The sequence below is a fragment of the Cutaneotrichosporon cavernicola genome (assembly GCF_030864355.1).
Source record: "Cutaneotrichosporon cavernicola HIS019 DNA, chromosome: 7b".
NCBI lineage: Eukaryota > Fungi > Basidiomycota > Tremellomycetes > Trichosporonales > Trichosporonaceae > Cutaneotrichosporon > Cutaneotrichosporon cavernicola.
Genome location: NC_083400.1, coordinates 86,561 through 105,637, shown reverse-complemented (window position 1 = coordinate 105,637; position 19,077 = coordinate 86,561). Strand labels below are relative to the sequence as shown.

Genomic DNA, 19,077 nt, shown 5'->3' with positions numbered 1-19,077 from the left:
CAACTGGGCTGCATGTCTGGGCTGCATGTCAACTGGGCTTCCAGCTCCCTCTCAAACCTTCCTCACCCAGCAATCCATCACCCTACCATTCCGTCACACCATGCCGTCACATCCGTCACACCATACCCATTATTACTCGCATAAACCACCTACTGCTACAAATAAACCACGTCGGCACTCGACTAGACGCCCATGCCCGAGCGCACGGCGTCCGTGAGCGGCCACGAGCCGTCGATAAAGTCGCCATCCACAGACCACATGCTGCACCCGCGGATCCCGGCCTGCGCCGCAAACTGGCCCTTCATGTTCAGACTCTGAGGGTCATCGTAAGTGACAATCTGGCCGGCACTCGACGACTTGAGCCATGGAGTCGAAGAACACTCGTCCCAGTGTCGGGTGAAGCCGCCCGCGCCCTCAAAGTTGCCGTGGGTCAGAGCGCCCTGTTGAACCAGGCCGCGGAAGGTGACTTGTCCGTCGGCAGTGCCACCGTCACCGTTGGTCACTCTCACGCTTTGCCGCTTGGTGGGAGGAGGGTAGGCGCGGCGATGCTTGAGGCTGCTGGCGCTCGAGCGCTGAACGTAGCCGTACGCCGCTACACCGAGGGTAATCTTGCTGGCGGGGAAACCGGCGGCGACCCACGACGCGACGGCGGCGTACGCGTTGGCAGTGGGCTGCTCCGAGTCCTTGCACCCGTCGGCGAGGGGGGCGTTCGGGCCGGGCTTCGAGGTCGCACCCCAGAGGTCGTAGTTCATGAGCAGGATCCAGTCAAACACCTCGGCAAAGGCTGACACGTCCCTCATGGGCTGGCCGTCGGGTCCAGCAAAAGGCCAGACCTGCGTCGCAGCCGTGATGAGCGAGTTCTGGGGAACCGCCTGGCGAAGCTTACGGAGGAAGACGATGTAGTTTGCGCTGTCGTCGGGCGAGACCGTGTTACCACCGGCACCGGGAACACCAGGGTACTCCCAGTCGAGGTCGATACCGTCGAGCTGGTACTGGTTGATGGCAGCGACAAGGTTGTCGATGAACACCTGCGACCGGCTACTATCGGCGACGATGCTGCTAAAATGGGCCGAGCCGGTCCATCCACCGACAGACAGGACGACCTTTTTTCCATTTCCGTGGGCTGAGGCGACGAGGCGGCGGAGTAAGCTCACACTGTTGTCCTGGTCAAACTGTAAGCGGCCGTCAAAGGTCGGGATGGCAAAGGCGTAGTTGATCACGTCGAAGCGGTTCCAGTCGATCGACTCGGGTGGGAGAACGCTCGCCGTCCAGTCGGCCCAGTAGCCGTTCATGAGGCGGCGGTTGAGGCCCTGGTTGCCATTGCCGGGAGCCGTGGCGGAGGGCGAGGGAGCTACTGACGAAGAAGTCGTGGGAGAGACAGAGGGCGAGGACTCGGACGGGGACCCCGAGGGGGATGGGGACGGGTCCGATGATGGAGAGGGCGAAGGTGACTCGGAGGGAGAGGGGGATGGTGACTCGGAGGGAGAGGGAGAGGGTGACTCGGAGGGCGATGGCGACTCGGAGGGAGAGGGAGAGGGCGACCCGGTTGACGACTCGGTATCCGAAGCCGACGTCGTACCAGACGACGAAGACTCGGAGAACTGGGAAGGAAGCGCGATGTGTGTATTGGCGGTGAACGGCAGTGACAGGCTCTCAGAGCTTATCGTGGCTGACGGCGATGGCGATGGCGATGGCGACTGGCTATCCGATGGCGATGGCGATGGCGATGGCGATGGCGACTGGCTATCCGACGGCGTTAACGTGGGGGATGGCGACGGCGTCGACGTAGCATCGACCCAAACAACCTCGGTCGTCGTCATGGGCACAACGACAGTGGTGGTAGCCGTGATGGGTATCCCACGTTCGTCGTACATGATGCGCCCAGCCGTGTCGCGCTGGTAATTGTCGCGACCAACGACATAGGCGTTTCCCCCCGCGACCTTTTGGGCCTGGGCATAATGGGCGCCGCCGATACCTGCTGGGTCGCGCTTCGCCACCACATAGGCATGCCCACCAGCGACCTTCTGCGCCTGGGCATAGTGGGCGCCGCCTATCCCTGCTGGGGAGCGGCGGTTGGGGTCGTGGGCGGCCGCGCTGGCCAGCAGCGATACCAGGGCGAGAGTGAGGAGCATGTTGAGAGTAAAGGAAAGGAGGAAGACCGGCTTCCGACAGCTCAGCTGTATGGCTTGACCTGCAAGCCTGGGATTAGAGGAGATGAGATGAAGAAGGGAAGAGATGTGGGGGGGAAGAGGGGTGTTTGGCTCAGTCTTTAGTAGCTTTTCTTGCTCTTGCGCCGCTTCAGGATATCAGACATATGGTTTCTCAAGGGTTGCACAGTCTGATGGGGCACAGAGGACAGAGGACAGAGGAAAGAGGACAGAGAACAGAAGAACAGACGAACAGAGGACAGGAATAGACAGGAACAGGATCACCCAGTTTCCTGTCTCATTGTCTCAATACACAACAATGGACAGGCCGTACAAGCGTGCCATCACTCACTTTGCAGCTCAGCCCTGTACCAGCCAACTCATGAATTGAGTTTCCTGGAGAACTAGCTCCTAGGCGTCGCCGCGCGTCCTCTTGTCAAGTTGGTTAGACGCTGGGGTGGCTGGCTGGCACTAATGTGGCTTGAGTAGGTTTGTTCCTCCCGACCCAAACGGGAAAGAAAGCAACCGCGCGGTCCTGGTGGCCGGCCAATCAGCTGCGATTCCAGTATCCCCTATCTGATGTACGTACGTCACTTTTGTCCCAGTACTTACTCCTGCTCGCCCCCACCTTGTCACCGTGACCCAAAGTAACGCGCGGATGTACTTGTTGGATCAAATCACGGCATGCATCGGCACCCAGCTCGAGTCGGACCCGCATGCACCCACATGGCCGAACCCCGACGTGCCAGCTGCACAGGCGCCATCGATCGCAATCGCCGTGGCGCGCGCCATGCGGCACGGGCGGCCGTGAGTCACCACAGGTCCCCAGGTTCGTGCATGACCGTGCAGGCCTGCGCCGAGAGCAGTGATAAGCTCTGTTCCAGCGCACGGGTCCGTCCTTGGGCCTCTGACACAATCCGTGGACTAACTGGACGACCATGTTTGGTTCGTCCCTTGCAGCCTTATCAGATGTTCTTATGCTCTTCAAAATCTCATATGAATCACGCTGCCAGAAAATTAGGGGGACGAAACGTATCGATCGAGTTTGCGAGGATCGGGTGTGCAGCACTGTTAAACAGAATCTGACAGCGCACAGAGACATCTCAAACCCAACTCACTCCACCACTACTCCCGCACAAGCCACTGCACACAAGCCAATCCCACATCACATTACTCTACAGCATCCACACATCGTTACTCATCACTGACTTGGCGCAGCGGCGGCCGCGGCGTCCGCTGCGCGAGGTCCAACTCGGTCAGGCCGCCAGCGAGATCCGACGCACTCCGCGCCCGCTCCATCTGCCGCTCGCTGTCCACATAGCTCGGCAGATTCGGGTCGAGCGGAACCACAAACTGCGTCCCGCTCTCGTCCGTGTAGCTCGGGACGCGGGAGAGTGCCGCCGTCGTCTCGTCGACAATCGAAAGCTCCTCGTCGTCGTCCGCAACGTGGAATCTACGCTCGGCTCTGCGGTGCTCCAAGTTGGATAGTCTGTCGCTCAGAGCTGGCGCAGGGAGTTCAGCAAAGCTGACGGCACTGCGTGTTCCGGCGCCCAAGACTGGCGAACTGGTGCCGCTGTACGCTGCGTGGCCGTTGCGCAGGATCGGACTCTTGGAGCCCAAAACACTCAGCGGCTTCATGTGCAGAAGACCCGCCAGGCCCCGCCGCTCAGTTTGCGTGTCGTCGCTCCCGTGGTTGCGGTCAGGTGAGGACGCGCGTGACCCGGCCCGCGAGCCTGCCCGACTTCCCTGTCGACTGGTCGGCCGGCTGGCCACCCGTGACCCCATGATACTCGCGAACCGACTCCCGCTCGCGCTGAGCTCCTGTGGAGACTCCGAGGTAGCACTCGGCGGGCCACTCCCTATTCCCAAGCCTCGGAACATTGCGTGTTCAGCGTCCGAGAGTTGACGACGCGGTGGAAGGTCGTCGGCGTCGCTACTGCCGCGCGGTCGGTTGCTGCTACGACCATGCGATGGAGATCCGGGTCTCGAGTGCGGTGGTGTCACGTTCGGCGTACTCCGCATCGAGATGCCAGATGAGCCGGCGCCCGCAAAACCAGACCCGCCAGCATCCGCAACAGCCACACGGTCGTACACGTGGTTGCTGTAGCTCGGCAGGTCGACATGCTGCGACGAATCCTCCGCGTCAATGCCCAGCAGAAGGTTGCGCGCCGGCGCGCCGTTCATTCTAGCCTCGTTCAACATCGAGTTGTCGAGAATGCAGATGGGCAGTGCGCACCGCAGTTCCGAGGTGTGCCCATCGGCGTTGGCGAGCGAGCACGACCACTTGATCTTGTGTGTCACGTACACTGGCTTGATGGTGTGCGTTGGCGTCGTCCATGGCGGGATGGGGATCATCACCTTAAGGCTCAGCTCGTCATCACCACGCGTCAGGTCTTCCAGCACCTCCTCCGTCGTCACTTCGTGCTGGCTTGAGCCCTCTGCCGAGTTTCGTGTCGTAGATGCCGCTGACCGGTTGTCGCCAGGGACGATCTCCAACAGCTCTGGCCGCCACGCAGCCGCAGATAACCCGCTCCAGTGGTACGGTGGGCGCATGATCTCACGCTCGACAAGCTTAGGTCGTCCGTTCACAATATCGTGCTTGACCGATATAGTTGCGCGCGTCTCTGGATGTGATGAACCGCGCGTGTTCACCAGCGAGTACTCCTTGATCACAGACGTAATGTTGATCACTCGCACTCCCTTGGCGACTGGCATAAACTTGAGCAGTACCGGGATCGAGTCACCTGCCGCGTACGCCTTGAACGGCATCGTGATCGAGTACATGATCTTGCCGGGCCATGTGTTCTCGATCTCGAGTGTCTGGTTGAACTCAAGCGCCTCGGGTGTGAACGTTCGCACAACGTTGAAGTTGCGGTATGCGTTCAAGTTGAAAGCGAGGCCAGAGCGGATCACGGTCGCGCGCAGCCGGTAAGAAATGTCGCCATCCCCAGTAAACGACACCAAGGAGGAGGGGAGGTTCCCGTCGATAGTGAAGGAGAAGGGAAAGGTGTGTAGCCCGGCCTTGAGCGCGTGTGCGTGTCGCTTGTTGCCCTTGAGGAACGACCAGTCGTGCGAGAGGATGTTATGCGTGTAGTTGTGGCTGGTGTTAGTGAGGTTGTCGGCGAGGGGCCACGACCGACGGAAAGTGAGAGTGCCCAAGATCGCCTCCGGGCACGGGGAATCTGTCAGCGTGGAAGCACAAGCTGGGCGCAGCTTGTGCGCGCCCCAAATCGCACCTGCGTCTGATCCGAAGCATCTCCGCAAGCCGGCCTGGCTGGAAATGACCCCGAGTGGAGACTCTGCCCAGCAACCACCTAGTAGGGCCTGATCGGAAATCGCCGACGGGCAGGTACCCAAAGTTTTGGCGTCACCACCACTGCTCAAGTTTTGACGCTGAGCAGCAGCCAAGACAAGGCTAGAGGCAGGACAATGGGATTCCACGCATTTGTGTGTCGCAGACGTTCTTGGCGAGGGGCGCGATGGGGCACGCGACCGACATACAGCATCGAACGACGAGACAGAAATCCGGGGGGGATGGGGGAAGGACACGGAAGACTGGCGCACGCTCACTGCGCCAGCTGGGGGCCCACACACATTCACAGAGCCTCGCGGCGCTCACCTCACTCACGTGGTGGAATCAGAAAAGTGGACCTTGGCCTTGCCGCTGAGGTTCATCACAATGTCCTTGATGTTTGTACTTTCTGCGAGCCACAGGCTCACGTAGCCAGAGAGGTACGCTGGCGCCATATCACCGCCCTGCCCGCGGAGGACGAGGTGGTCCGAGTCGAGCTTGATCACGAGCGGGTTCGCGCTGCTATGTGGGTGAGACTGGGACCCATGGCCTGACCCGGAGGGAGCCGGCGTCGAGTTTGTGCTCATCGTCGATTGGGAGCGGCTCATCGCGTTCGACGACGGAGCGCTGGACACACTGGGGAAACTCGAGTAACTGTCGACATTGCGGATGGCCGCGCTGCGCCCGCCCAATTGGCTTTGGGCCATTTGGCTCTGGGCGACTCCCATGCGGCTCGGTCCCGCTGCTTCGTTGGGGAACACGCCGTGTGCGGCTGCGTACGCGAGTGCCTCCGGCGTTGTTCCTAGCGGCAACCCGCTGACAGCCGTTGGGGGGAGGACGCCGTGGTCAGTGGCGTAGGCGAGGTGGAGCTGCGCCTCTGACGAGAAACTGGGGCGCGTGATCTGGTCGAGGCTCGCGTCAGGCGGGGGTCCAGCCGGCACTGGGGAGGCGGGTCGCGACGGGCGCGCAGAGCTCACGACCGAAATGGGGTACCTCAACATTGGCATGGTGGATGTGTTGCTGGAGAGGGGGCCCGGCGGGGGAGGGGGAGGGGGGAGGGGGAGGGAGGAGGGGTGGCGGAGGAGGGGAACGGCGGACGATGCGGGGAGGGGCCAAGGGAAGGTGCCGCCAAAGTGTCAACGATGGAGTTGAAGCGATCGCGGCTGGGCCTCTGGACGTGCGGGTCGGACGTGCGGGTCGGACGTGCGTCGCGCGTAGAGTGGGTAGTGAGGTGAGGGGCGTCCTTTGCGCGCGTGATATGGTGGCGAGACGATGGAATGCTGAGCTAGGATGCTGCAGGCGATGTGGGTTTAGTGTTATGCTGGGACACCTGGGAGAGTTGACAATGAAGAGAGATGGGGAAGGTTATCTGCGCCAGCTCGCTAATTGCAGGCTCGATAGCAGATGGTTTGTGACGGTCCAGGCTGTGAATGGGCGGGCGTCAAAGTGTCAAGGCGTCAAAGGCGTCAAGGCTGCCGAAGATTGCAGTGGAGGGGGCGCGGCCGAGAGATGACGAAGTGGTGTTAGAGGGGCGGTATGAACTGCAGTCCCAAAATATTGGGTGACAGACGTAGTTCCTCTTTTGGATCACGACTGGAATCCCGATTGAAAGTTAAAGGCACTGCAAACCAAAGAGTATGTCCAAAGTCAATGACGACTTTGGTGGTTGACGTGATGACAACAAAATGCGGAGATACCGACGCGCGCGCGGTGAATTGGGCCTGTATTCAAGTTAACCGTGTGGTGCACGGACTGTGTCGGCCAGTAGCCGGTGATTAAGCCTCCAATCAAGCGGTCAAGGTCGACCCGTCGTGCTAACTGGTGGATCTGTGGATACGGCGTGGCGGAGAGGCAGGGTTTGCTCAGTTCTGTTTTGCTTGGCGGTAGGTTGTGGTGGTGCAAGGTGGTTTGATGTTGTCTATTCGATGGGATAAAGCTGAGTGAGCTGAGAGCGCTCGAGGTTGATATCGGCGGTTGGGAGGCAGGGATGGGGATAGATGGAGATGAAGACGAAAGCGAGTCGAGTCTGAAATTGGCACCGCAAGGGGATGAACGGGAGATCTTGATCTTGATGATAATGACAAGGTGGTTTGTGAATGTCAAAGTGGATGCGAGTGTGTGAGGTTGAGGTGCCGAGTAAAGACAAGATGCAAAAGAAGAGAAGATACGACGTAAACGTGTTGATGCATGGCGACATGGACATGGGTTGAGGGTTTCGTATGAGAACCGTGCGAGAGCTACGATGAGGCAACTTTCGGAGAGCCGTTTATTTTCAGGTTGTTCTGAATCTGACACAATGCAAACAAATGATTACTAAATGTTCCAAATGAGAGTCAGATCTCTCTCCTTTTGTTCCTACAACTTGCCTATTAAACCTTACTCAAACTCCCATGTCCACCAATCTGGCATTCTTATCCGTTACTTGGATCCAAACTTGACCCGTCAATACTCTCCGTCTCCGTCTCTGTCTCTATCTCGCCGTGTCGCTGTCAACCCATCAATCAAGATAATGACGCAACCGAAAACAACCCTTACAACCCTTATACCTGTGTTCTTCCAGGGACTGTCAAAAAGATATCGTGATAACTACCGGCCGCCCGCCCGCCGCTGGGCAAATGATACAACAGCTTCACACACACACACTCTCTCTCCGTCTGTCCTTGCTTCACCATCACATGTGGTACACAATACACAATACACAATACTTAGGGTACTCTTCATGATAAGAATATATGAGAGCGGGGAATCCTACTCGTACAGACACTAACTAATCATCAATCTTCTTCTTCTCATTGGCCTTCTAACACTTTCAACTAACCCTCAATCCCTCAACCTCCATCTCACTCTCACTCTCACCCTCGCCCTCGCCCCTCAGCAACAATGACAACATCATCAACTCGACTTGACACGGCGCACACTAGGTTGCAAGTATACCCGTGTCGGACGCCAAATTCCGCTCGCAGATTTAATGGCCTCGGCGGCTCACGTAAGCTCACACAAGCCGCAATGACGCTAATCAAGGGTCGACCCAAGGCGTAATCTACTGCCAGTAGAGCGTCTTGCAATCCTCCTTTGAAAACACGATACCACATGCAGGGCACTTGCGTTGTCGTGTTTCGATTCGCTTGTCTAAACATCTGTTCACGTGTCAGGGACAGATTTTCACACTTGCCGCCGGCAGTTGCCGCAAAACCACCACACCAAAGTCCCTGGGGCATGGTCGTCTTTAAACTCACTCCTTGCAGAACGTGTGCATGCACTTGGTGATGACTTGCTGCTTGAAGTTGAGTTCGCAGCACGAGCACCGAAGAAGTTTCTGTCATCAGCACACCGTCCAAGCGCCCAGCACAGCCATCGGCTAAGCGAGGTGAGTACAAGATACGCCAAGCAAGTCGGCCGAACCTCCTAAGAGCTTGTCCTACTGGCTAATGGTGCACTGGCCACCCGTTGCGCAATCTTGCGCATTCGCTTGCTGTCCACTCACCAGCAGCTTCGCTCGCTCCTCTCTCACTGCGACATCCGCCGCAGACCCGCCCTGGACGTTGGCGGTGGAGGTCAGTTGCTCGTGCCGTTCCTTGAGCTTCTGGTGCGCCGATTTGACTTGCTGTAGCTCGTCTACCGCCTTGGCACGTGCACTCTTGTCTGCCGCCGCCTCCGCCACACGTGTCTGCGCGATTTGCTGCGCCTCGCCAAGTGTTGTCTGGGTCGCCTGCAAGCGCAGCTCGAACTGCTTCTTGCCAGACGCGGCAGTTGCCAGTTGCGTCTGGAGCTCGAGTAACGTGTTCTTGAGCGAGGTAAGTGTCTTCTCCTGCTGAGCCTTGTTGTCAGCTGCCGCTCTCACACTCTGCACTCACAATCTGCGTGCCCTGGCTCTTCTCCACGTCCTTCGCTCGCTCAATCAACTTGAGCTGCTTGCCGACAGTACGCTGTGCGGCTCTAAGCTCTCCCTCCACGCCCTCCTTGTTGCGCATCGCCGTGAAGTACTTGTTGTCCGCCTTGGCCTTCTCCGTGCTCAGGCGCTGCATCCGGAGTTCGCCATCCTTGAGCTCGAACACCTTGGTCTTTAACGTCTGGTCGAGCTCCTCCCACAGCTTGTTGACCCCCTCGAGCTCCTGGTACAGCGCGTTGGTGGCTTCCTCAGCCTCAGCCAGCTGCAGCTCGAGTTTCTTGCGCACGTCCGCGTCTTGCTGGAGACGCTCTGTCAAACTCTTGACGTCTGGCGACGCGCTGGGGCCAAGGATCCTCTCGTACTCAGCGAGGCGCCGGCGCGCAGCTTCCAACTCGCTACGAACCGCAGTCTCGGAGGCTGCGGCCGCAGCGTCTCCTTCGGCCGCGTTCTTGAGCTGATCGGTGAGGCTCGATACCTGGTCCTTGGCTGCTTGCAGTTGCTTCTCGAGAGCCTTGATGTAGTCGCCATCCACAGGCCCGTCCTTGAGGAAGGCAAGGTATCCCTCGGCTCCGTCCTTCGCCGCGAGCTTGCCCTTGAGTCGTCGGACCTCGGAGCAGAGGAAGTTGATGCGCTCCTCACGCTTCGAACAGAGCTGCTCCATCTCGTCGGCGAAGCGCATCTTGTCCGTGTCGCGAACTCTCCGCTCAGTCAACTCAGCGTTTAGTTCGTCGCGCTGACCGCGCAGGCGGGCAAGGTCGACGTCCTTCTGGCCCATCTTCTCCCGAAGCGCCTCGACTTCGGCGCGCGCCTCTGCAATGACCGCCTCTCGGAAATCGAGGTTGCTGTCTCGCAGTTGGTCGAGCTTCTGTTCAGCCTGCTCGAACCGTTGTTGCAATGCCTCGGCGCCCGCAGTCGACGTCGCCAACCGTTGCAGATAGACCTGGAAGAAGGGTGATTGACGCAACACCTCTTCAGAGGGGTTGTGGGCCTGTTGTCAGTTGAAACGTCCGCCGACAGGCGACCCACCTGGACTTTCAGCTTGTCTACCTGTTGGGTCAGAGTCGTGTGTTCTGCCCTCAAGGTCTCGAGTTGCTGCAGCCGGGACTTTACAAGCGCGTCGAGTTCCGCACAGCGCTGCTCCGTCTCGTCAGGCATTGGAACGCTGCCAACCACCACAGGTTTCGCTTCTGGTGCCTCGGATGCGCGGGCATTGGGCGTCGAGTGTCCGGACCCATTTGCCATCGGCTTGGCTGAAGCAGCGGAGGAAGACTCGCGCTGGGTCTTCCATGCGGCTCGCTCCTTGTCCATGTCCATCCTCTGTTTGTCTAACCTCTTCTCGGTACGTTGGAGGTCTCGCAGAGTATCGTCTCGGGATTGGCGAGTCTCATCCAGTTGTGACCGAGCTTGAGTCAAGTCTGTTTGCAGCTTGGTAGACTGTTCGTCAGCCATGAGCGACAGTTGGTCTAGCTCACCTGTAGTTGCAATGAGTCGAATCGTTGGCGCAGATCACCGCCAAGGTCAGACGTGTGTTTGCCTGCAGCAGAGTCGGCAAAGACTGCAACCAGGCGAAGAGTTGCCTCTAGTCGAGACTTGACAAGGTCATCCACCGCGTCTTGTTCCAATGTTGGATCGAAAGAGTCTGGGCTTGTCAGCGCATGCTTCCTCCAGCGGCAGCTCTGAGATACGTACTGTCGAACAAAGATTCGTCTGGCACAGGAAGGTTCCCTGCGCGATCTCGCAAGGACGAGACGAGCTGCGCCCCGTCAGCACACACCTTGGTTCGCGCACCGTCGCTCGACGGCCAGCAGTACGCACCTGTGCCCAGCAGGCCTCTACGGAGCGGAAGCAAGCCTCGAGGTTGCGTCTTTGAGACTCAAGTGCCTTTGCGCGCGCAGCTTCCCTTTGAGATGTGCGGCGGTACTCGAGCATCTGTCGGAAGAGGGCTTCCTTGCGATGGGTTTCTACGACACGCATCCAGTCTTCGAGGTCGTCTTCCTCCTCATGTTCGTAATCTTTGCCGAGATGTGAAGAGGAGGGTGAGTGGCCTGGGCTGGAGCCTGAACCGATTGCTCGTCGCTTGGATGAGGAAGGAGCGTCGAGTGAACTGTCGCGCACTCGCTTCAGGTCTGCGTTCATGCTCGCAAGTGGTGGAGGATGAGGGGATCTCTATCTTTTGGTGTTGATACGAATGGTGGGAGGTGATAGAGAGTCGAGGGGAAGAGAATGGAGAGAAGAAAGGGAGGATGGGGGATGGAGGATGGAGGATGGAAATGGATGAGTAACAGAGGATCCAAGTTGAATGACAAGCAAGGAGAGGAGAGGAGACGACCACTTTGCCTACCTGCTTACCTCTTTGGCCCGGCCCAAAGCCCCGCCCAGCATCCACCCAACCCCTCCTCAATCCTCCCAGCGGCTAAGTCCTCCCTCCCTATGTCCACAACCAGAATAGGTCAATTCGCCGCGGCATTTTTAGTCGTGTGGCGCAGCAAGTTCGCCACCCAACTTTGGATTCAACCTCTTGGGGACCCTGAAGGTCTGAGGGTAGGATGGGTTCCCTTGCACCGTACGGTGCAAGGTCAACGCGTCAACAAGCAAGGAAGGCATGCTCGCAATCAAGCTCTCATCGTCCATCATCATCATCATCATCCTCCTCCTCTATTCAATCAAACTTCATCCTCTGACGCTCTCTCTATATTGACGCTCCTCTCCCCCTCTTCTTTCCCCCGGCAACGGCCATGTCGGCCTTGTACGGCACCCCACCTCACTCTGCAACCTCAAACGGCTTCAACCTCTCCTCCCCATCTCCCTTCAAAGTAGACGACGACGATGACATTGCGTGCGTCCCCTCCACTCTAATCGCTTTCCATATTACTCACACGAACAGCTTCGACTCTCCAAAGGAGGAAGCTTCGTACTACCGCGACAAGTATCGCGTTGCCGTAGACTTGCTCAACGAAACGCGCGCCGAGCTCGGTATGTCGTCGCTCTCGGGCCATGAAACACTCGATCGATCGAACCATTCATGCTGACGCCACCAAAGACGAGTTTCAACTCTCATCACGAGAACTCGAGCAAGAACTCGAAAAGGAACTAGAGGCAACAGAGGCAAAGCATGCAGACCTCCAAGAGCGCATCCAACGCCTCGAGACAGACAAGGACGAATGGAAGGTACGATGGCGATGCGCGGGAATATGTGCTCACACCCAGAACAAATTCATTGCTCTCCAGAAGCAGCACTCGTCCACTGTCAGTACCATGCAACTCGAGATGGACAACTTGCGCTCCGAGCGTGACAAGACACTCGTCGCAATTCGCGACTTGGAGATGGGCAACGATGAGCTCGAGAGCATGCATCGGTGAGCCTTGCGCGGGGTGTAGTCGAGCTGACAGCAGTGTAACACATTCGTCACTGCTCGATATGGAGATCAAGTACAATCGCTCTATCGAGGAGAAGACGTTGCTTGAGCAAGAGGTCATCGCCAAGCAGGAGCTCGACGAGGAGTGTCAGCGTCTCAAAGATGACGTGCGCGGTGAGTCTTGCTGCTGCGGAAGAAGGCTTGGCTGACTGTCGCAGATGCCAACAACGAGATTGCCATCCTGCGCGACCGCTTGGCAAGAGCCGTGGTTCCTACACCACCTTCCTCGGACGCGCCGATGTCGCCCATGATGGACATGTACACGCGCTCCGACGCTCCTTCTCCCACGCTCACGGACGGCTCTGCTGCAACACACAGGTCGTCACCGTCCGCGACAGCGACCGGCCGAACCGATCGCAGCCCGACTGTGACACCGCGGACCGTGAGACAATCGCCTCGCATCCCGCGCAGCACGACAACCCCCGTCTTAGCATCCCCGAACGTGAGAAGGACGCTTCCGGCGCCGTCCCCGTCTGGAATCCCAGCTCTCACAAGGAGTACGACGACGCGGAATCTCGCACCAAACGAAGCTGCGCCCATGCGCCGGACGTTTACCACGGCCAATCTCAGTGGTCAAACGACCAAGACAAAGGGCCTGCGCTTGCTCCAGGACATTCAAACACGTCTCAAGGCAACCGACGACCGCTTGGGTGCCCGCATGCCGAAACGGAGTGTCATACCGCCACGCAAGAGTACCCTCCCAAGCTCGACTACTGTATCGACTGTCCCTGCAACTAATGCGCAACACACCAGGGTGGCGGCATTATCCAAGCCACCACCTGGTGCAAATGTCACCCCAACTGGCGGCAACGCGAGCGTTCTCTCTCCGTCGTGGGTTATGCTATCGGACCCCGAGGACACTCCACCGGCCCATCCAGGCCCGCATCGGAAGCATGACCCTTCATCGCCGCTCGAGCCCACACGCGGTGTTGGGGCCAACATGCTTCCCAAGCGCCCGGGAATACCATCTCCACTCGCTCCACAACTCGGTCGGAGCCACCGTGGTTCACCTGGCCACACACCGGCGGCCTCCGCGCGGACCTTGCACAAGTCGCACCGCGCTTCTGGTCGTCAGCAACTCTCCCTCTCTACAGGCCTAAACGGGCCACTGGCAGGCAGGAGCTCGCTCTCGCAGTCAGTTCGCGCTGGCGTTCCACTCATGTCGTCGCAGACACAGGCGCACACGAGGTCGTCGAGCCGGAGTGGAGCCATTAGTCCGAGTTTTATTCCCGAGCCCTCGCGGAGAGCCTCGATAGGCTCCCAGATCTTGAGTCCGACGGACTCGCTCGTGTCCTTCGGTCAGTCGATCTCGGGACGCTCGTCACGCGCAGACCACTCGCGCAACGTTTCGGCCGACCTCCGCGCCCTCTCCCGGTCGAGCATGCGTCCACCTTCCAGCTTGGACATACGGCCAGCATCGCGTTCGGATATGCGGCCAGCATCGCGTTCGGATATGCGGCCGTCGTCACGCACCGAGATGCGCATCGTGTCGCGCTCGGACATGATGCGCCCGCGCTCGCGGATAGGCAGCGTCGACGAGCGCGGCGAGCGAGTCGTATCCCGGGGAACGCAGAGCACCGGGCCCCGCCCGCTTGGCCGTGGCCCAGCCCCTGGAATGGGCGGGCTCCAGATGGCGCAGTCCGCATCGACGACGTCGGTAGCGAGCGGCGTCAGTGCGGCTAGCGGGATAAGCGCCGCGAGCGCTCAGTCCAGCCTCAGCGCTGCGTCGACCCGTAGCAACACGAGCAACGTGAGCATCGGGACGAGAGGCGCGCACGCGTCGATGCCAGCCCCTGGCACCAAGGCGATGCGTCGCCCGCCGAGGCGCTCGAGCGTCGGCGTCAACGACGCGGGTGCACGGCCGTCGAGCATCCCCGGACCGAAGACGCCCGTCGGCGCGCGGCCGACCTCCGTGCCCTTCATGGACACGCCGCCGCCGCCCATGCCGCGCATCCCGAGCCACCACCTGCGCCGGGGTTAGCGATATGCGCCGCTATGCACACATCCGCTGCGCGCTCCCATGCTGCGCTCTCAGCGCCAGAGACCACCTCGTCGCGCACTCTAGCCAGGGTCCACCTACGGCCCAACATGATGCAGAAGAATGTCGTGTGGTGTGCCCTCAAAGGTTAGTAGCCTACGTTGTACTCTCATTACATGACATGGGTTTGAGACTACTGTACATGTACAAACAGGGCCTGTTGCTACACTCGCTTGCGCCACTTACTGTCCTTGTGTCTGTTGTCAGTTGTCAGTTGGCAACAGGCTTCTAGCAACTCACGCAGCCTCGCGGCGTACCTCGGCCTCTCGCGCGGCCGTCATCTCGTCAGCGCGGCGGTTGACACTCTCGACCTCTTGCGTTGTGGGAAACGCAATCTTCCAGTAATCCGGCGGCGTCGGCGGGCGGCGCCACACCTCGCGATGCCGAGATACGCGGTTCTGGTGGTCCTCAATATCGACGGCTCTCTCGGCCGGGTCATCACGCCACGCTGGCGCTCCATGGAAGATGGGTATATCGCCCACTGCGTCATAGTACTTTCGTCAGCAAACCCCAAAATACCCTCACATCACGACAACACTCGCAGTCGCCGCCATGCATCTGCTTGCGCGCGTCGCGGTTCCGCACAACCGCATCGTACTGATGCGTGACACCTTCATTCCGTGCAGGGTTAATCTCGAATTCGTCCGCAAATGTCTTCTTCCTGCCGTCAGCTCCGCATTATAGTATAATAACTCACACATCGTCAGGCGCGACATATCGGCCATTACCCTTATATGGCGCATAGACTTGCCTCCGCTCAGCAGCTGACAAGGACGCCAGGCGTTTACGTTCCGCCGCCCGCTCGGCGGCATTCAGACCCTCAAAGTCGAGCTTGGAGAGCGAGTCGGTACTTGGCGATTCGACTTTCCCCGTGCCCTGGGCCGAGCGCTGCAACGTCTTGCGCAGCATGGTACTTGTGCCTGTCCTGTCGCGGACTAGCGGATGGCGCGAAGGCGCAGGGCTTGGGGCTTCGTCGTCGCTCCCAAACGAGTCGCGGCGAGCGGGCTTGCGAGACGAGGTCGAGGCGCGCGGTTGACTGACCTTGCCTCCAAGCCATGGGGTGACGCGCGACGCTTGGCGCGTTAAACCTGTCGGCGTTCTAGTAGAGAGGGTTGGGGTCGACATGGAAGGACCTGGCCTAGCATTTGGGGTGGACATGGCCGCGCCAGGTCGTGCTGGTGTAGAGGCGTGTGTCGTTCTGGAGATGACTGGTGTCGACGCTTGTGCGGTGGTGGATGAAACGCGAGGCTTGGTGGGAGCGACGGCCAGGAGTGGTTCTGGTCCCTCAGGCCGTGGGCCGGGTAGCGACGGTACCGGCGGAGAGGCTGGGTCTGGCGCCGGCGATTCTGACCTTGAACGCCGTACCGCTGGCGGTGGAGCATCTAAAGCCAGTTCTGTGGCTTTCTTCTCGAGTCCGTGAGGCGGGCTAGGTCGTACCCGCTTGGCTGGGGGTTCGACCTCGTCATCTCCAGCATCACCAGCCTGAATTGCAGGCGAGCTCTTGCCGAGCGCCGAGCTTTGGTGAGACGACGGGCCTGGTGGCGTGGCACCCGCCTCCGACAGTTCGCTAGGCAATACGGCCCCAGTCTCGCGCCGCTTACGTTTTGCCTCCTTGCGGGCCATGTACACTGCGTGGAAGTCTTTGAAATGTTGACGGTCCTTGTCACGCTTGGCAGAGAGGTGGGTGTACTCGACGCGCAGCTTGTCGTGAGCCGCCTTGAGCGCCGCATGTTGGGACTGGATGTGGGCGAGCTCGCGCTGGAGGCGGATATTCTGCTTCGACGGCGACGGTACACCGCCCGGAGCGGCGTCCTTTAGAGTATTCGGGGACACGGGCTGTAGTGCGCTGGGCCTGGAATGAGTTCAGAACAAACCAAGATGATCTCACGTCTTGTTCCCTTCCTGCTCGAGGACTGCAATCTTCAACCGCAGCCCGTCACGCTCATCCACCGCCTCGCGGATGTGACGCGCCTCCTCGCGCGCATCACGTAGTGCATCCTCTGCCGTTTCGACACGTCGGCGCTCGCGCGTACTGGTCCTTACTTCCTTGGAGAGGGCATCGCGCGCGTCCTGGCTCTCTCTCCTCGCCCGCTCCAGCTGCTCCCGCATAACCGCGAGCTCGTGCTCGCTTTCGGCACTCGCGGTTCGCGCACGATCCTCGCTGCTCTTGTCGCGAAGTCGGCGCTCGAGACGGCCAATCCGCTCGCGCAGGCCTGCAGAAACGACTTGCTCCATCTCGACTTGGGCCGCCGCCGAATCATTGGCCCGGCGCACCTCCTCCTCGAGCTCGTGAATACGCTCGTCCTTGAAGCATAACGCGCGCCGAAGCGGACCAAGTTGTTGCGCCTCGTCAGCAGCCATCGCCTCGCCGGCCTGGAAGTGCTCCTGGTCGTCCACAGCTCCACTGTACGCTACTTGCAGCGCTTCCAGATCGGCCTGCAGTCGCGCCGTGGCAGCTAATGTGCGCTGTTGCTCCTCGAGGGCAGTCGCATTCGCTACACGCGTCTCAGATGCCTCGCGTTTCAACGCGGCCAACTCGGCCTGCAGCCTCTCCTTGTCTTCCTCGAGGCTGGACATCTGGGGTGAGCTCTGGGAGGTAAAGTAAAAGAGCTCACCTGCTCCTTGTGCTTCTCTCTCGTCTGCTCGACCTGCCGTCTGAGGCCAGAGAAGAGACTCTCCTCCTACTTGAGCGACATGTTAACGGCCAATGTTGATGACGTTGATCTTTCGGAAAGGAGGCAAGATCACCAATACAAGATCAAGCGCGTCGCGTAACAACCACCAATCTGACGTCACCCGTGGGAGACCTGACAAGTGGGTGGGTTACGTGTGATGATAGCCACGTGGCTGAAGCCTCCACATTACAAACGCGTCGCGTCCAAAATCAACAAGACCTCCTCCTGACACAAGCGACGGCGACACGACAAGCTATCCACTCATCACCACCACCAGAACGCACACCATGTCACCAGTAGACCCCGTCAACCTCGACCCGATTCCGTCGCTCCTCGACTCTTACACCTTCCACTCGGTGCTGCCCGACGACTTTGACCAGTCGTCGGAACAGAACAAGGAAGGATGGATTATGGGCATTGACGAGGCAGGGCGAGGGCGTGAGTTGACATTCCCCTTGAGAAACTGACAGCAGCGGTGCTGGGTCCCATGGTCTACGCGGCGGCATACTGTCCAGTTGCATTCAAGCCGACGCTTGAGGACCTCGGTTTCGATGGTGAGTCAATCCTGTTGGGTCCAAGCTAACGCCAGACTCCAAGGCACTGTCCGCCGAGGTACGGCAAGCTCTGTGGGAGTCGTTTGACGCCAACGTGCCGCTGTGTTACTCGTCCGCAACGCTGTCTCCACAGGCAATCTCGGCCAATATGCTGCGCCGCGTGCCGATCAACTTGAACCAGCAAGCGCAGGATGCGACGATGGGCCTCATCCGTGATGCTCTCGACCGCGGTCTGAACATCCGCGAGGTGACTAGCCTTCTTTCTATGATTCTCTGCTGATCACAGTGCTTTGTTGACGCGCTCGGCCCTAGCCAGATCTGGCAGGACCGATTGAGCGCTGCGTTCCCGACAATCAAATTTCTGGTGTGTCCCAAGGCCGACAGTTTGTTCAAGATTGTTGGCGCGGCTTCGATCATTGCAAAAGTCACTCGCGACCGGTATATTGAACACTGGACTGATCCAGAGGGACCACCATTGGCCACCAGGGAGGGAGAGTTGGTGATCCGCGGAAGCGGATATCCATCGGGTGAGTCCCGCGGACGAGGTAGCTGGTCCGCCAACGTGATCGATACGACATACGACGACGCAGGCCCCCACTCCGCCTATCAGCTTGTGGTGTCCGAGTCGGAATGCCGATGCTGACAAAAGACCCAAAGACGCAAGCCTTTCTGCGTGAACACGTCGATCCCGTGTTCGGGTACCGCGGAATGGTTCGTTTCTCGTGGGCTACGATCCGAGTGCTGCTCGAAAAGCACAGCGCGGCATGCGCGTGGGCCGACGATGTGCAACAGCCCTCGGCCAAGGCCTATTTCGCAAACCCGGATAAAGGACGGTCCAAGATGTGGCAGGACCTTGGCATCTCGGCTGTAGGCGAGCTGTGAGCGAGCATAGGACCTGCAGTGACAGGACACGGAGACGACAGTGGGGCCGCCTAGGGAGGATTCAGGCGGTGCACGTGGGGAACCGACTTTGGCGTATAGAGTGTCGTAGTTAGGAGTAGTTTTGATTTACCTGAGCACCTGAGCCTGGAACAGCGCTCAGACATCAAGTGGGTGCAGGTGCGGG

At 59.5% G+C, this 19,077-nt stretch overlaps 6 protein-coding genes across 6 annotated transcripts; 2 read left to right on the top strand and 4 right to left on the bottom strand.

Annotated features, from left to right (window-relative positions):
* Positions 1-182: 182 nt before the first annotated feature.
* CcaverHIS019_0702520 (uncharacterized protein) lies at positions 183-2,132 on the bottom strand (the record flags this gene model as incomplete). The annotated part of the gene is made up of 1 exon (XM_060603664.1): positions 183-2,132. One exon carries the CDS (start codon positions 2,130-2,132, stop codon positions 183-185), a length of 1,950 nt encoding a protein of 649 aa, XP_060459936.1.
* A 1,209-nt stretch (positions 2,133-3,341) lies between these two features.
* Positions 3,342-6,446, bottom strand: creD (uncharacterized protein; the record flags this gene model as incomplete). The annotated part of the gene is made up of 2 exons (XM_060603663.1): positions 3,342-5,247; positions 5,776-6,446. 2 exons carry the CDS (start codon positions 6,444-6,446, stop codon positions 3,342-3,344), a joined length of 2,577 nt encoding a protein of 858 aa, XP_060459935.1.
* A 2,033-nt stretch (positions 6,447-8,479) lies between these two features.
* BRE1 (uncharacterized protein) lies at positions 8,480-11,464 on the bottom strand (the record flags this gene model as incomplete). The annotated part of the gene is made up of 8 exons (XM_060603662.1): positions 8,480-8,576; positions 8,676-8,755; positions 8,924-9,256; positions 9,294-10,316; positions 10,355-10,762; positions 10,801-10,967; positions 11,018-11,081; positions 11,144-11,464. 8 exons carry the CDS (start codon positions 11,462-11,464, stop codon positions 8,480-8,482), a joined length of 2,493 nt encoding a protein of 830 aa, XP_060459934.1.
* A 599-nt stretch (positions 11,465-12,063) lies between these two features.
* On the top strand, positions 12,064-14,725 carry NDE1 (uncharacterized protein; the record flags this gene model as incomplete). Its single annotated transcript, XM_060603661.1, has 6 exons — positions 12,064-12,164; positions 12,213-12,301; positions 12,369-12,496; positions 12,536-12,684; positions 12,722-12,858; positions 12,903-14,725. 6 exons carry the CDS (start codon positions 12,064-12,066, stop codon positions 14,723-14,725), a joined length of 2,427 nt encoding a protein of 808 aa, XP_060459933.1.
* Positions 14,726-14,945: 220 nt separating this feature from the next.
* CcaverHIS019_0702480 (uncharacterized protein) lies at positions 14,946-17,359 on the bottom strand (the record flags this gene model as incomplete). The annotated part of the gene is made up of 5 exons (XM_060603660.1): positions 14,946-14,979; positions 15,023-15,276; positions 15,308-15,443; positions 15,480-16,634; positions 16,671-17,359. The coding sequence occupies 5 exons, from the start codon at positions 17,357-17,359 to the stop codon at positions 14,946-14,948; spliced, it is 2,268 nt and encodes a 755-aa protein (XP_060459932.1).
* A 385-nt stretch (positions 17,360-17,744) lies between these two features.
* CcaverHIS019_0702470 (uncharacterized protein) lies at positions 17,745-18,893 on the top strand (the record flags this gene model as incomplete). The annotated part of the gene is made up of 6 exons (XM_060603659.1): positions 17,745-17,895; positions 17,931-18,011; positions 18,047-18,069; positions 18,145-18,258; positions 18,298-18,538; positions 18,661-18,893. 6 exons carry the CDS (start codon positions 17,745-17,747, stop codon positions 18,891-18,893), a joined length of 843 nt encoding a protein of 280 aa, XP_060459931.1.
* Between the last annotated feature and the right edge of the window lie 184 nt (positions 18,894-19,077).